We start from the raw sequence: 15,841 nt of genomic DNA, 5'->3' as shown, positions 1-15,841 counted from the left end.
AGTTTTCTTTTTATTGTAAGCACGAAGTGTTTCACAGGCAACCAGATGTACAGGAGGAGTTTATTAGCAGGAAAGCATGTTATCTATAATGGACACTACTCTAGCTTCATTTTTAATAGGAAATTATATATTTTAATTCCCAAGCTACTTTGTGGCTCCTTACTACAACAGGTTAAGATTTGTGAATTTATTTTGAAGCACTTGACTGCTTTGTTTCAGAGTTTATTATACTTGTACATCAAAAAGCATTTACATATATAAGATGAATTCCCACTAGTTAATGTCACATCAGCTTATTATATAACAAAACTACTGTCGCGAGCACTAAGTGCTTTGCATACACTAATGTGTATTTTTGCTAAGATATGCCCATTTTATACTGGAGAAAACAGCATAATTATGATTTAGCTTGCACATTGCTTTAGGATAAATAAGTGATGGTCATGATGTTTAAATCCAGCAACTATGACACTGGAATATGTTCGCTTTGTACTACAGTCTGTGCTTATTAGAGACTGGAAATAACTTTATTAGTGCTCTTAGGCTATCAAGAAAAGATCTGTGGCTAAGACCCCAGTCCCTCCCCATTCAAGTTTTAGCACTGAAGTGTATCCCTGGAACCCAGTCATCATTGACATCTCTAGTGGATTACAGGAGGAGGAAAGGGGTATGTGGTTGTATGTTAATAGTAACATGCTTTAAATAACCAAATGGAAGTGCTCGCCACACTTAGGAACCTGGGCCCTTGGATTACTTTTGGTGATAGAAGTACTAACTAGACCACGCTCAAGTACCTCCACAAAAATTCTGCTTGAGAGACTCTTGCAACAGAGCCCTAGAAGCTGTCTGTCCTCCCAATCGTCTCAGCTAAAGTAAGTCTAGGATCTAAGGCCCAACTTCACACCTTCGAAGCCAGAGAGACCTTGCCTCTCAGTATGCAGAAAGGCTCTCTCCGCGGGAAACCTTCCCTTTCTCCACCCTATTTCCATCTGAAGTGTGAAAATTCTCTTATTCTAAATGGCCTTTTGATCATCCACGGGATTTACTAGCTAGTGGTCAAGTAATATTTATGAGTGACTACAGATTGGTTATCGTAAACACCTGATTAGTCACAAAAGCCGTGAACATGCATCGTTTTACGGCCAGGCACTTTGCACGCCCGAGCTTTACGACACGGAGTGCGTCAGGCGCACCTGCTTTCCGGCACGCGGGCAGTTAAAAGGCGTCAACGGCTCTTAACAGTTGCTGACGGCTCCTGGGCGTCGAGAGAGACACCTAGCAGCCTGTTGGTGGATTTCTGGAAGCTTCTGGAAGCCGGTGTGGCCGATTCTTCACCAAAATACGTAAGTTTTGAGTATCTTAGCCCCCTTTTAACTATATTTTTTGTCACGGGTAGGTGTGTGAGAGTGTACTAATGTGGAAAACCGCCATATGAAGTATTTGGCCTAGTGGCTGAGGCCCTCCGGGCTAAGGAGATACGTTTGGCGGGAACGGCAAATCTGTACTTTTTTGCCTCAGATTTCAAAAGCTCTGTTATTTGGGTGATTCCAATACTTTCTATAAATTTTAGGTCTCCAGGCCACCAGCACTTGTCATCTGTTAGTAGCCATGGTAACCGCTTTTTGGTCGACAGTAAAGCCGCCTCGTTTTCTTGTGAATATTGTTAGTGAGGAGAAAGAAAAAGATGGAGAGAGGTATCGAGGAGGCCTTCCGGAGTATTGTGTTTATTGTTTGCTTTCCAGCGGGCAGATGTGTCATCCCGGAAAAATGTAAACGTCTGAATCCCTGTAAGGCCCAAGTAGTTTCGAGATATGCTTCTGGCACTGGCTTAGTGCTGTGTGCTCCTTTGATGAAAAACCCGAGGGGGCGGAGCTCTAATCTGTTACGAATCATTTGGCTCCCTCCTCTCCTGATTCTCTTTGAATTTGGTTGCCATGTATGTTGTTAGGGAAGAGTGGAATGTTGATTTCAGCCCTTCAGTCAGTGGGACCTGTATTTAATGGGTTAAAATGATGGGATGTAGTTTTCCCGATTTGGGCTACTTTGCGGTTTTATAACATTGAAAGGCCTAGATGCTGTAAATTACATTTTGTGGTGTTTTTTTTTTTGTTTTTTTTTTTTTTTGTTTTTTTTGAGACAGGGTTTCTCTGTGTAGCTTTGGAGCCTATGCTGGCACTCACTCTGGAGACCAGGCTGTCCTCGAACTCACAGAGATCCACCTGCCTCTGCCTCTCGAGTGCTGGGATTAAAGGCATGCGCCACCAACGCCCGGCTTATATTTTGTGTTTTTAAGAAACCTTAGAGTAAAAGTTTGTTTTCAGCTGTCCTAGTCATTGTGATATATCCCATGTCATAGGTTGATGGTAAGTGACTCCTTAATTTGGTTGTGTGGGGGTTTATAACTTAGAAAGATCTCTCTGCCTTGATTTGCCTTTTTGTGTTTTAAAGAATTAGGAGAAAATATACTTTTTAGTCATCCTGATAATTGTTAGCTATGCCTTATGGGATAAATGGATAGCAAGTAAGTTATTTTATTACCTGATGTGTATCAATCTGGCTATTGTGTTTTTCCTTGTGTTTCTTTACAAAAGTAGTGAAGTATTTTTAGATCTGTACATCCTATTTTCTAACTTTTTACCCATTTTTTTTCTTTTTATAGGAACTTTTATTCTAGAAGTACTTGTACCAGTGCAAGACCGTTCTACAATTTCACTGTAAGAGTAAAACTTTAGAAGTAATTTCATGATTATTTATGAGATAGGACACTAAGAAGTTGTTAAAAATGACCAGGTGTAATCTTGGAAAGACCTCTTCTACCATAGACTAATTTTGCCCAATTTTGAGCTTTTTGGGTTTATTCATATACTGTGTTATCATTCATGTCTCGCTTCTTTTACTCAAGGTTGCAGTTGTGAGGTTCCTTATTGTTGGCAGCAGCAGTAAGTAATTTATTTTCAATGTGAATTTTCCTTTGTACGGCTACAGCTACAGGTTAATTACTCACAGCTCATGTCAGTCTTATAGTCAGGAATTCCTAAACAGTTGAAAATAAAATGTGGTGGAAATTATAGATCAAATTTGAAAACTTTATACAACATTGGTCTACATTTGTCTAACTTGGGAGTTAACTCTCCCATATTCTTAATCTCCCGTTGAATTTTGTCCTTAAGGACTCTGGTCACTAGTCTCCCCACATCAGATTAGAGGAGAACAGGAAAAAGATGAAACCCTGATCTCTTTATTGTGTCTTTCCCTGCTGCTCTTTCTCAGGGTGAATAAAATAAACTTTTGCACTAGGGTGTCTCTCCAGTAAATATGTGGCAGGAATTTATGTCAGACATCTGATACAAGCTAGAGGATCATATCATTGCAGACATGCCTGGTTCTAGTTCCATATTGAATGACTCAGAACTATAATCCAGCTGTGGGAATTCCAGAGTTTTCTGTTTATATTTCCTATACATGTATTTAGGTTTGATGTTAAAGTCTAACTCGTTAAGCAATCGTGATTTTAGAGCTGCTTTGGGCCCTGGAGATACGAGTCTCAGAAGGGTTTACAGGGCAGGTGCGGAGGCGGGGTCTCTAGGTGCTCCACCCACATTGCAGCAGCATCACCACCAGCAGCAATCCTGCAGCACAGCAGCAGCAGCATCACCACAAGCAGCAATCCAGCAGCAGCAGCATCACCATCATGACCACCACCACCACCAGCAGCAGTAATAGAGGCACCAGAGGTGGAGACTGGAAGTGGCAGTGACAGCAGCAGCAGCAGTGGTGTCAGAGGCAGCAGCAGAGACAGTAGTAGCCCAGGCAGTAGTGACAGTAGCATTGGTGTCAAGGGTGACAGTAGAAGCTGCCGTTAGATCAAAACCGAGTCTTGGGACAGTTTGGTGGCATTCTGCCTCCCTAAGCAAAAGGCACCTTTGAGCTCCTTTATAAAAGTGTTAGCAGTATATTCTCTTGTTTAGTGGTTTTTGTGCTCTCTTTGTAGACTTTAAGTTGTGAAGCAACTGTTCACAGATTGCACTTGCTTTTAACTTCATTTTGAGCTCCTAGTCATGGATAGTATAGGTCTTCTATACATAAAGATTCATTCCAGTGCTGGGAATGGTAGCCTAGTGATAAGGCACTTGCCTAGCATGGATAAGCTCCTGGGTTCCACCCTCAGCCCCATAAAGTCACCCATGTTAAGCTGATTTAGATATTAGGTACATGAAGTAACATTCTGTGCATTTCTTTTCAGGAGTAGGTTTGCCTCTTAGATGACTAAGCAGTTTCACAAGTAAACCTTCCTGCAAGTCTAACAGGCTCGACTCAGAGGAAGTGGAGTTTCTCCTGTTGCACAGCGATGATGTCTGCTTCCAGAGAAATGGATCCGGTTTGTATTTGAAAATGAGCGTCTCTGTTCTTTTCCTTGTGCTATAATTTTTGCTAAACTGAGTCAAATTAAATAAAGTGAAATGCATAGATAATAATTGCAGTTTTGTCAATGCTGTATCAAATTTCCATGAGCATTGTGTATAAATTTAAGAGTATACACTTAATGTTCTTTGGGTACGTGAAATTGAATTGCAAACAAGTAGAGCCAATATAGCACTCAACTTTATGAGGATCTGGCAAACAGCTTTTCAAATTGGTTTGCCTTTTAAAAATTTCTGTTGTATTCTGCTGAGTTTCTTAATCTTTGAAGTTGAACACAAATGTAAATTATTAAACTATATTTAATTTTGCATAGCAGTAAGCACACTTATTTACTCACATAAGAACATGTATATTAATGCCATTAAGTAATCCAGGTAACTTTCAACTTCTATCAACTGCTGTTTTTCATCATTGGAGTCAATGCTCACTGTCAATTATTAAGAGCCATTTTGGGGAATATGTACTTGAAAACACAAGCTACTGTGTGAAGGTAAACTACTATATTTTTGTAAGGATCGTTATATAACACAGTTGTATGCTATTTTAGTGGAAGGTAATCACATACAGAGCTATCAAGTCTGTTTACTTTAAAATCTCTTTGCCTCATTTCTTAGAATGATTATCTTGCAGATATATAGCAGTTATTTATGGTGACTTTAATTACTTATACCCTATCTAATTTCAGCAGCATTTTAAAGTGATTTAGAAATTAATTTATTAAGTGTATGACGTGCTTGTGTTTCCTAATTTGACCACATGGTGGCAGTGTTTGCTCAGGAATCAAAATTGGTGCAATGCTCTGGTCATGGTCAGTTTTGTTAGGGTTTGTTTGGGGGCTTTTCTTTTCTGAGTTATTTATTTATTTATTTATTTATTTATTTATTTATTTGTTTGTTTGTTTGTTTGTTTGTTTGTTTTTTTGTTTGTTTTTTTGGCTTTGAAAGCAGTTTCAACACTGAAGTCTAATCTCTATGCCATGAAGAACAGGAGGTGTGAAACTCGATGGAAAAGGGGGCTCTGGTGTAGCTTGGACTAATGAGAACATAGTTCTCCAAGTATACTTTTTCTCTTGTTTCCTGAAAGAAAGTCCTTGACATATCCAGGCTGTCCTTGAACTCATCATCCACTTGCCTTAGCGTCCTGAGTTTTAGTATTGTAATGTGTTACCTTCCCTGGCTCACATCTACCTTTCTACACAGACATGATATTTAAAATAGGCAAAGATCCTTTGATAATACAACAGATTTTCAAAACTTCCAAGAAGTGAAATTAAAGTTCTCAGCTTTTCTTTTTGTTATTTTATATTTCCTTTTAATTTGCTAAGAAATCTTTCTCCTATACAAATATGAATATCTCCTTGGGATAGTAATGTTTTAGGAGTATGTACCAAATATTGTACATTTCAGTTATGTAAATATTAAGCAACTAGTTGTCCAGTATATCAATGCTTACTATTTTAATGAGAAAGGCTTAAACTCCAACTACATTATGAAGTTCCTCTAAACTGACACTCAAGGACATACTCTAACCTGAATCTCTTTAGACAGTGAAATCTTAGCCATTTTACATGTTCCTTTTTCTTATGTGTTAGGACATGCTGAGCAACTTTTTCCTGGAATTCTAAATCTGGACTCTTATGCTGAAGTCTTCTTTCCTTTATCCTTTACTTAACTGGCAATTATTTCCATTCCTTGTAATGTGAATTTTTATTTCATCTCTTCTTTAATTAAGACTTTTGAAATATTGGTGAAAATTAAAAACAACTTAATAGATAAGTAAGGTGTAGTCACTATTTGATGTGACTCTTACTGAAATAAAGTATTAACTACTTGTGTAAAAACCATTCTAGAGACAACCTCATCCACGTGAAATTGAAGAACCAAAAGCCTTTTTGGATATCCTGAACCACTGTCAGGTATGACACTTCTCTTTTCAGTGTGTTTTTCTAGAATGTTAAATTGTGAACATTTCTTACTTGATATGAGGGGGAAGTATATAATTAATTGAAATTTTGCCATATCAAATTTCTTGTGATTATTCACCCCATTATGATTATTTTGACTTAGAATAATATTTTCAGGTGAAAATTTGAAATATCATTATGTGTATTTTAGAACATTAAAACATTATTAAGTTTATTCATGTCTTTTCCATCTATGTTGCCCAATATTAATTTCCACTATAAAACTTCTAAAGGAAGATTTGGGTGCACTTTTAATATGTGCCTAATTAATTATATATTAAGATACCACAACTGAAATGAAAGAACAGCCTACTCGTGTTTTACAAGGAATTTATCTTACATAATTATAAAAAATAGGTTTGGGGTTAGTTAAGGACTGATAGAAGTATCTAATTAATATGGATTTTGTGACCTGTATACCTCAAAGGCAATGGCAGTTCAGATAAATTGTTCTTATCTCATGAGGTTTGTAGAATAGACTGAACTAACGTAGTTTGAAAAGTAAAACTTTGTGTGTGTATTATCTTTCAGACTGACACTAGTGAGGACAGAAGCCATGATGACAGGTCTTGGTGTTAAGATTGTACAGGAGTAGCAGAGGCTGGATAAGGCTGCTTGACCTGCAGTGCCCAAATCTTGGTAACACTGAAGGTGTAGTGTTCAGCCAGGGGACCAGTAATTATGCAAGTTGAACATTGTGGATAAACAATGCGTAGGTTCCCAAGCTGTGCCCCTAAGGAGCCCTTGAGAATCCTGTCACTTCACTGAGTGTACTGACATTCATGTTCTCCTTATCTGTGTAAGAGATAATAGTAACAACATGTAATTTCAGTACTTTCAAGGCAGAGGCAGGAGGATTGCCACAAGTTCAAGGTCAGCCCAATCTTTATAGTTAGTTTAAGGCCAGCCAGGGCTACATAATGAGACCCTGTGCCAAAAATAAAAACACAGAAACAAAGGAGTCTCTTACTACTTGGTGAGAGTGTATTTTTTACTCTCTTTTTGCGATTATAATTAGACTGTTTCCCCCTTCTCCTTCTTTCCTCTAAACCTTCTCATATACCTCTTCTCGATCTCTTTGAAATTCATGACCCTTTTTCATCAATTGCTATTGAATTCAAACATACATACATGCATACATTCCTAAACACACCCTGTTCGGCCTGAATAGTGTTACTGTGTGCATGCTTTCAGTGCTGACAATTTGGCACTGGACAACCAATTGATTTGCTCTTCCCTGGGGAAGACTATTGCTCTCACTCTCAGTATTTCTTAGTTGCCTGTAGTTCTTTGTGCAGAGGTGAGCCCTTGTGGGCGTTCCCTCATCCACTTTGGCATGCTTATTGGTATCCTCCTTGTTCAGCTGATGTTTAGGAAATCATGTTGGTGAGACTTTATGGTTATAGCTTCTGGTAATACTAGGAGCCATAGTATCACAGCAAACTCCTGATCCTCTGCTCTTACAAACTTTCTGCCTCATTTTCCACAATGTTCCCTGAACCTTAAGTACAGGAGTTGTTTTCAGGAGTTGTTTCAGGAGATGTATTCATTGTAACTAGGCTCCCTAGAGCACATTTTGAGAATTACTGTCCCAGGCTGCTTATCACTTATTCTCCTGAAATGGTCACTTTGCTTGCAGCTCTCTCAAGATGAGAATTTCTCCAGGACAGGGGTTTCCTTTTGTTGATTTTGTTGTTGTTTGTTCGTTTTTTTGCTTTTCATGGTTTTTTAAAGTTCATGGTCCCAATGCCCAGCAAAAGCAGTTCAGACAGGAAGAAGGCATTCATCCTTGAATGAAGAAATGTTTATGTATTTTATAAATATGTTCTCTGAAATGTCTGAGCATTTCAAGAAAACCCTTCAGTATGTTATCAGTGGTGTTCCTCATTGGTATGGCATGTGAAACTTATTCAATGACGTTGTGAGACCATCACTGGATGCTTAATTTTTAGAATAGTTTGGAGCCCTAAATTACAAACACATATGTTTTATTTGGCTCTATATTCTTCTCAGTGGAACACTCACTATTTGTTCACAGGCTTTGGTGTGGAAGCTGACTCTTACTGGTAGCCGATTTGAATGCTTATCTCCTAATTTAGCACCCTCTTCTATGGGAAATGGCTTCGGCACACACAGGTAGGAGGTTGTCAAGGACTGTGATGCACTCACCTTCTGGCACTGAAGATACTTCGACAGGCACGTGAATCAACTACTGAAATGGCAGGTGGAGACTCAGCATCTCAGCCAGTGTCCTGTGTCCCTTAAAATCAGCCCTCTAATAGAAAATGTGATGTCTCTGACCACTGGAGAACTTCCATTGGGCCTAACAATTAACTCTTGGCTCTGTGCAGTTTCACATGTGCTACTTTTCTTTTGAAACAGCAACTACAAATACCTTTTTTATTATAACAGGTTATATGTAAAACTGTTCAAAGCCTGGAAAAGAAGTTTGATGACATGAATGAAAAAGTAACGAAACTTTATCAAGCTCGTGCCAGATCCTTCTGGCGTTACCCTGTAAGTGTACAAAAACATTATCACAACTTTAATAAATATATTTTGTCTAAAGATGTCAATCAGCTCAAAATGATAGAGATCTAGTAAATGTGGGATTATCAAGGCTTATCTGTACTTCCTGGAGGATCAAATGGGGACTACAACTCTTTTTGAAAGAATAATCAAGTTCAGATGAGATAGGGCACGTTCAGAGTGGTATTCGCTGTAGACCATATTAACCTGCACACCCTAGGGGGGCCCTCACCCTCCCTGGGGAGCAGAAAGGGTATGGGATAGGTAGGGTGTTAGTTGGGGAGGGCAGGGGAGGAGGGGAGGGAGAGGGAACTGGGATTGACATGTAAAATAATCTTTCTTTTTTTTTGTTTTTTTTGTTTTGTTTTTTTTTTCGAAACAGGGTTTCTCTGTGTAGCTTTGGAGCCTATCCTGGCACTCGCTCTGGAGACCAGGCTGGCCTCGAACTCACAGAGATCCACCTGCCTCTGCCTCCCGAGTGCTGGGATTAAAGGCGTGGGCCACCAATGCCCGGCGTAAAATAATCTTTCTAATTCAAATAAAAAAATTAAAAAAAAGAATAATCAAGTTCAGGATTAATGAATGTAGAACAATGAGTATTTGTAATTTATGTTTTAAAATACACAACTAAAATGTACCAATAAAATATATATCAAATTAAATGTAGACAAGAAGAGGAAGAAAAATCATGTGATCAAAAGAGAACACCATTTTCCTAATGTAAAATAATGTTGCATAGAAACCTCAATTTCCTGATTACTCTTTTTGTTGTGAAGCCTTTTAGATCAGCAACCAGAAAATACAATTACCTGACATCTAAGAGACGTAAAATACAGAGACTGAGACGATTCATTCATGATAATTCCATCTCCTATCCTCAAAGTTACAGTCCAACTTCACCAGTCCGCCCAAGGAGTGAAGGTAGCCAGGATATGGAGAACGACCAGACTATAGATTACACGCAGACTTCCCAGTATGCTGATTGTATTGACAACCGCGAGACTTTCCAGTATGCTGATTGTATTGACAACCGCGAGACTTTCCAGTATGCTGATTGTATTGACAACCGCGAGACTTTCCAGTATGCTGATTGTATTGACAACCGCGAGACTTTCCAGTATTCTGATACTATTGACAACAGCCAGACTTTCCAGTATGCCGATACTATTGACAACAGCCAGACTGACCAGTATGCTGATACTATTGACAACACCCTGACTTACCAGTACCTTGATTCTGTCAACAACAACGAGAATATCCAGAACACTGAGAACAATACTGGTTCCCAGGAAGCAGTATTTACTAATTCTTCACCAGAGAGGGACTATCAAGAAACTCCACCTAGTCCTATATATACTGCCCAAACCTACCAACAATATTACAGATTTAAAAACATTCCTGGGTCTTCTACAATGACCTACTACCCTAACTTTGAAAGTACCAACTCGGACACCATCACTACTGACAGTTCGACAGTGAAAGAATCAAGTCCCCTTCCTCCAGGGGAGCTCATCCCCATCCAGAATCCTGAAATGAGGCGATTGGCCTTACTGGAGGCTCAGCGTGTACCTGTGATTGATCCTAACACTTTTGGTGAGTTTGGAATGGCACCAATGATTATCATCTTCAAAGTAAGCTAGTAGAAGTTTCTTTTTTCCTATTTTGGTGATTGATTTGTAGTTATATGTACAATGAAAGCTGTTTATTAAGTAGGTATTATGAGTAAGGCAGTGTGCTAATAAATGAATATGGATTATCTTTGGTGATCTTCATAATGACACCCTTGTGATATTGAAATCTTTCTTTATCTTTCTTTCCCCATTGTAAATACGCAACATAAGCATAAGGTGGTAAGAAAGAAAGGATGTCCTTTTGGATAATTCACAAATAGAAAAAAATGAAATTTCTGTTGATTCTCTTTGGTTAGAAAAAAAGATCCACCCAACAAATTACCAAGTCCCATTCATTTGTCATCACACATTAACTGTAGGGAGTCAAACATTCTGCTTAAGGTAATATTTGAACACAAAGAAGTTTCCATACAACTTAGTGAACAGCACAGCTAAAACCTTCTGAGATATGAGCACTTACATTGTTTCATGTATCATTTCTTTATTAAACATATTCAATTAAACATGAAAGAATAAATGAATAAAATGTCAAATCCACTACTGATTAGATTCACCAGAAAATATTTTTTAATTCAGTTTAACATTTATACCACAAGAGATGTGAATTTAGAGTGAAGGTCAGTCTAAAAATGCCATATTGAACATAAGGGAGAGATTTGTTTTAGAGAACGTATCTTATTAACTAAGATAATTGTGGTTATTGAAATTAGTTCATAGAACTAAAAAACTAAGCATTATAAAGTGTAAGCTTGGGGGATTTCCACTGCATTTAATACAGTAAACCTAATTTAGGGAAAGATGTTTAAGAGAAATTTTCAAGAAGTTCACTGAAGCCCTTAAAGTAAGCGTTAATCCGAATATCCCAATTTAATCTAAGTAGCACCCTTTCCTGTACTTGCTTGTGACCTAAGAAGCCTTGGATTGCTACACGTGTTTCATGAACATTGAAGCTTTTAGGTGCCATCTAAAGTAAAGCTGTCCCTGCTCTTTGGGAGAGGTCCATTGACACACTCTTATGCAGCACTCCTCAGATCTTCATTCAGGCTCTCATGAGATTTTACAGTTGGAATCTTGAGTCCTTACTTAGGTACTTAAGAGAAGGTTCCAGGAGTGAGACCATTACTTTCTACTTAACATCTCTTCTTTCAGGATTATGATCAGGTTTAAAAATTTCCCCACTCATTGTTAATTGCAGGTTCATCATCCCAGTGTAATGATGTTGTTGTGAGACACCTTGGAAACCCTTTAAACTGGTCTGTGAATGACGTGATAACATTTCTGAACCGTCTAGACCCTCCATTGGCAGACCAACTCTACCCCACCATCAGAAAACATGTAATGTATTTTAAAATCCAGTTTTCCTGCTACTCTAATGCCATTGAATGACCTGTTCGCACTTTCAATCGGATACGGCGGGGAACCCTATCATCTGATTCAATTTTTGCTCGTGAAAAGGTTGTCTTGTCCATCCTTCTATATTTAAATGGCAGGTTAATCATCTCTTCTTTGCATAGGTATCTAAATACTAAATACCCTCAAGTTTGGTGGTTCTTGATTACAAGTTTTAGACAGACCTCTCTCCTTGCAAAGACAAATACACAAATCATCCCTATACTAGCTTCCTGTTTCACTTCAGGACTTTACCCACAGTGCATACCAAAGTAGCCCTCTTGTTATGATATCCAGAAACTAATTCCAGCTGGTAAGTTCTGTTGTAAGTTGTAATTCTTTTTTCTTTGGTGTCTTAAAATTTTGATTGTAGAGCTCTTTTACTTTTTTAGCTTGGTTTATTCCTAAGTCCCTTTGAAAAATATTGTGAACAAGTTTTTTTTTCTCTAATTCCTTTCTTGGCAAGATTTTTTTAATTGTTATATAGAAAAGCTACTGCTTCTTTAAAAAAATGAGAATACAGGCTACTTTTATTCTTTTTTTTTCTGATCTTCAGACAAGCTTTGTTTCTTTTGTTGCTTTTTTCCTCAAGAGATTATTTTTTTTCTTAGTTCAAATTAGAAACAAGCCTGCTTCACATGTCAATCCCTTCTCCCTCTCCCTCCCCTCCCCCAACCTCCCACTAGCCCCCCACCTCATCCCCCCTCTGCTCCCTAGAGAGGGTAAGGCCCTCCATGGGGGTTCCCCAAAGTCTGTCATATCATTCTGGGCAAGGCCTAGGCCCTCCCCCATGTGTCCAGGCTGAGGGAGCATCCCTCCATGTGGGATGGGCTTCCAAAGTCCCTTCTTATACCAGGGATAAATACTGATCCACTGCCAGGGGCCCCATAGAGTGCCCAGGCCTCCTCATTGACATCCACGTTCAGGGGTCTGGATCAGTCCCATGCTGGCCTCCCAGACAGCAGTCTGGTGTCCATGTGCTTCCCCCTTGTTCAGGTCAGCTGTTTCTGTGGGTTTCACCAGCCCGGTCCAGACCTCTTTGCTATTCACTCCTCCCTCTCTGCAACTGGGTTCCAGAGTTCAGTTCAGTGTTTAGCTGTGTCTGCCTCTTCTTCCATCAGTCACTGGATGAGGGCTCTAGGATGGTATATAAGGCAGTCTGCAGTCTCATTATAGGGGAAGGGCATTTAGGGTAGCCTCTCTACCATTGCCTAGATTGTCAGTTGATGTCCACTACTTTGGGTTCTTAGACTCATTTTGTCACCTCTTCCAAGATGATTTCTGAGCCTAGGGTAGCAGGGTGCAGCATGGGGGAATCACTGCATGTGGATGAGCTGTGGGTCTTCATATTAATCACCATGTCCTGGAAAAAGAAACCTTTCTGTTGAGGGTCAAGAGGTACATGTTTTACATGTTCTTATATACAAAGAAACAACTGCTTATCAAATATAACAGAGTTAATTATTTCAAAATTTTCTCTCTATAGGATGTCGATGGGAAGGCCATGCTGCTGCTCAATACTGATGTAATGATAAAATATATGAAGATAAAGGTGGGAGTAGCCATGAAGTTTGGGAGCTACATTCAAAAGCTTAAAGAAGGAGTAAATTGTGGCTAGTAAAAATGTAGAACTTGAAATGTTCTCATCAATCCCTTCTGAATATACAGTCGACTTCCTATGCTCATTAGTTTTTGTTTTGGAGAAGGTTCTCCTAAAATGTAACTAGAATTGAAAAAGATACATTATAGTCAAAGTCTGAAAAATACATTATAGTCAAAGTCTGCTTTGAGGTACATTTAACATACTAGTTTTTAACATACACATGCAACTTCTTTAGAGGTTTCATTTCATAGATTAAAAATATGCTTCACCAAGAAACAAAAAGGTACCTTTTATTTGGGTTTAACTTTATACATATTTTAAAGCAACTAAAGAGTAAATATAAGGAACTAATAGCATGTAATTAAAGTTATGAAATTTTTTCATAGAAGAGAAATTAAATTAAAGAACATAAAGTTACCCTTCTTGAATATTTTATCTATACAATACTGTAGTATACTTCTTATGTTCTACCAGTTTTTAGAAAAAAAGAATAGCCATGTAATTTATTCCCATCTATTACTACATCTCTGTTATGATTATTCAGAAGGAGAAAATGAAATTTATGAAGAGTTTAATGAGCTCCAGACAACTAATTATACTTACCCTTTTCAGATAACTGATGGTATATGTAGAACGAGATACCATTTCAGACCCAGAAGGAGAAAATGAAGCTTATGAAGTATCTAATGAGCTTCAGAAAACTAAATATTCTAACAGGATTTTAGATAAATTTTAGGTATATAGAATGTTTGTTTTACCTAAGAATTGTACTTCAGGAGTAGTTTGGAATTAAGTTTGACTACAGTATTAAGATACATATTACTCTTTCTTTTATGAGTTGCCTTGGTGACCGTCATGTCTTATTACAGTGATAGAACAGTTACTAAGACATCTAGTATACTTCCTGAATAGGAGGTGTGTAGCAGAGAAAATGGACAGAGAGATGTTGCCATAGAATAGGAGGTGGTAGGTGAAGGTTTTGCTAAAACCTGATTGCTTACGAGTTGAAGACTGTCCAGACTAGCTAACAGCAACATGAGAGTTGGCATTTTGCTATTCTCTTTCTGTGCTGCTTCAGTTACCTTCATATTAGAAAGAAATAAAAGAAAAATGACAGTGTAAAACTAAAAAAAGATACATATTACTAAAAGCCTCCATATTTTTAAAATCAAATTTGGACATTTATCTAAGAATTCATTGTTCAAATGTCTATATGAGGGTACTCATACTCAAAATTTTTAAAAGATACATACTTTTGTTTTATGTGTTTATTACTCCTGAAGGTATTATTTATGTTCCAAAATTACACAGAAGAAAATACTCTATTTTGCATTTAAAATGGTACTTACATTGATACAAAGGGAATGATGAGCTGTTAACAACAAGATGCTTTTATTCTGTGAACTGTGTATGTCCCACTTGTCCCTAGTAGTCCTTCTCAGTTTCGCCTTCAGGGAATCAGAAACAGTGCCATGGCTAGTTTCCACATATGGAAATGTTCTGTCTTGTATCATATTTTCAGGCATTTAGGATGTTCACTTTTGAAAGATACACTAATATGGCATGTTTGGAAGTTTATTTTATAATTTAAAACTTTCAATAGAAACATGGATCATTACTCTTTTGTACTGCTTATCACATTGTATACCTTTTGAAATAAGATAAACTGAGAATTGGTACTAATAGTATTGACTACTTGTTGAAAATGATAATGAAATATTCACCAGGGGCAAGAATTTGCATTATTTCTTTAGAAAACAAAGAGTACTAGTTACTTTAAACAGGTGGTTTAAAGGATTGCTTCATTTATATTGCTGCTTGTGTGTAAAGACATTCCAACTTTATACTTTACAAATTGTATAAAGACATTCTAACTTTATACTTTACAAATTGTATAAAGATATTATGCACAGTTGAACACCATTCACTTGAATGAATTCAATTCGCTTGAAAAACACTGTGTTCTATATTTTTCAGATTTCAAAATATAATAAAGCCAAATAACTATAAAATAATAGCAATGTCTAAGATTTTTAAATTGAAAATTCATGCAATATATTCTGATTAACCCTCCTCGTCTCCTTCAGATCCTCCCAAATCCCCACTTACCCACCCCTCCAAATCCATATCTTCTTTCTCTTAGAAAACAACCTAGCAAATAAAAAAGTAAGCAAACCAGGATCAAAAACAACAGCAAAAAAGCACAACACACACACACACACACACACACACACACACACACACACACACACATAAAAAGACAAAATTGGAAACTATACTATACAAGCAAAATACCAGTAAGAT

At 37.7% G+C, this 15,841-nt stretch overlaps 1 protein-coding gene across 1 annotated transcript; it reads left to right on the top strand.

Annotated features, from left to right (window-relative positions):
* Positions 1-8,757: 8,757 nt before the first annotated feature.
* On the top strand, positions 8,758-15,529 carry LOC103160845 (Scm polycomb group protein like 1). Its single transcript, XM_035450306.1, has 4 exons — positions 8,758-8,902; positions 9,691-10,507; positions 11,741-11,880; positions 13,421-15,529. The coding sequence occupies exons 1-4, from the start codon at positions 8,843-8,845 to the stop codon at positions 13,550-13,552; spliced, it is 1,149 nt and encodes a 382-aa protein (XP_035306197.1). The 5' UTR covers positions 8,758-8,842; the 3' UTR covers positions 13,553-15,529.
* Positions 15,530-15,841: the final 312 nt, after the last annotated feature.

This window comes from Cricetulus griseus, chromosome X (assembly GCF_003668045.3).
Source record: "Cricetulus griseus strain 17A/GY chromosome X, alternate assembly CriGri-PICRH-1.0, whole genome shotgun sequence".
Taxonomy (NCBI): domain Eukaryota; kingdom Metazoa; phylum Chordata; class Mammalia; order Rodentia; family Cricetidae; genus Cricetulus; species Cricetulus griseus.
The sequence above is the reverse complement of the archived record's forward strand: the minus strand, read 5'-3'. Positions and strand labels throughout refer to the sequence as shown.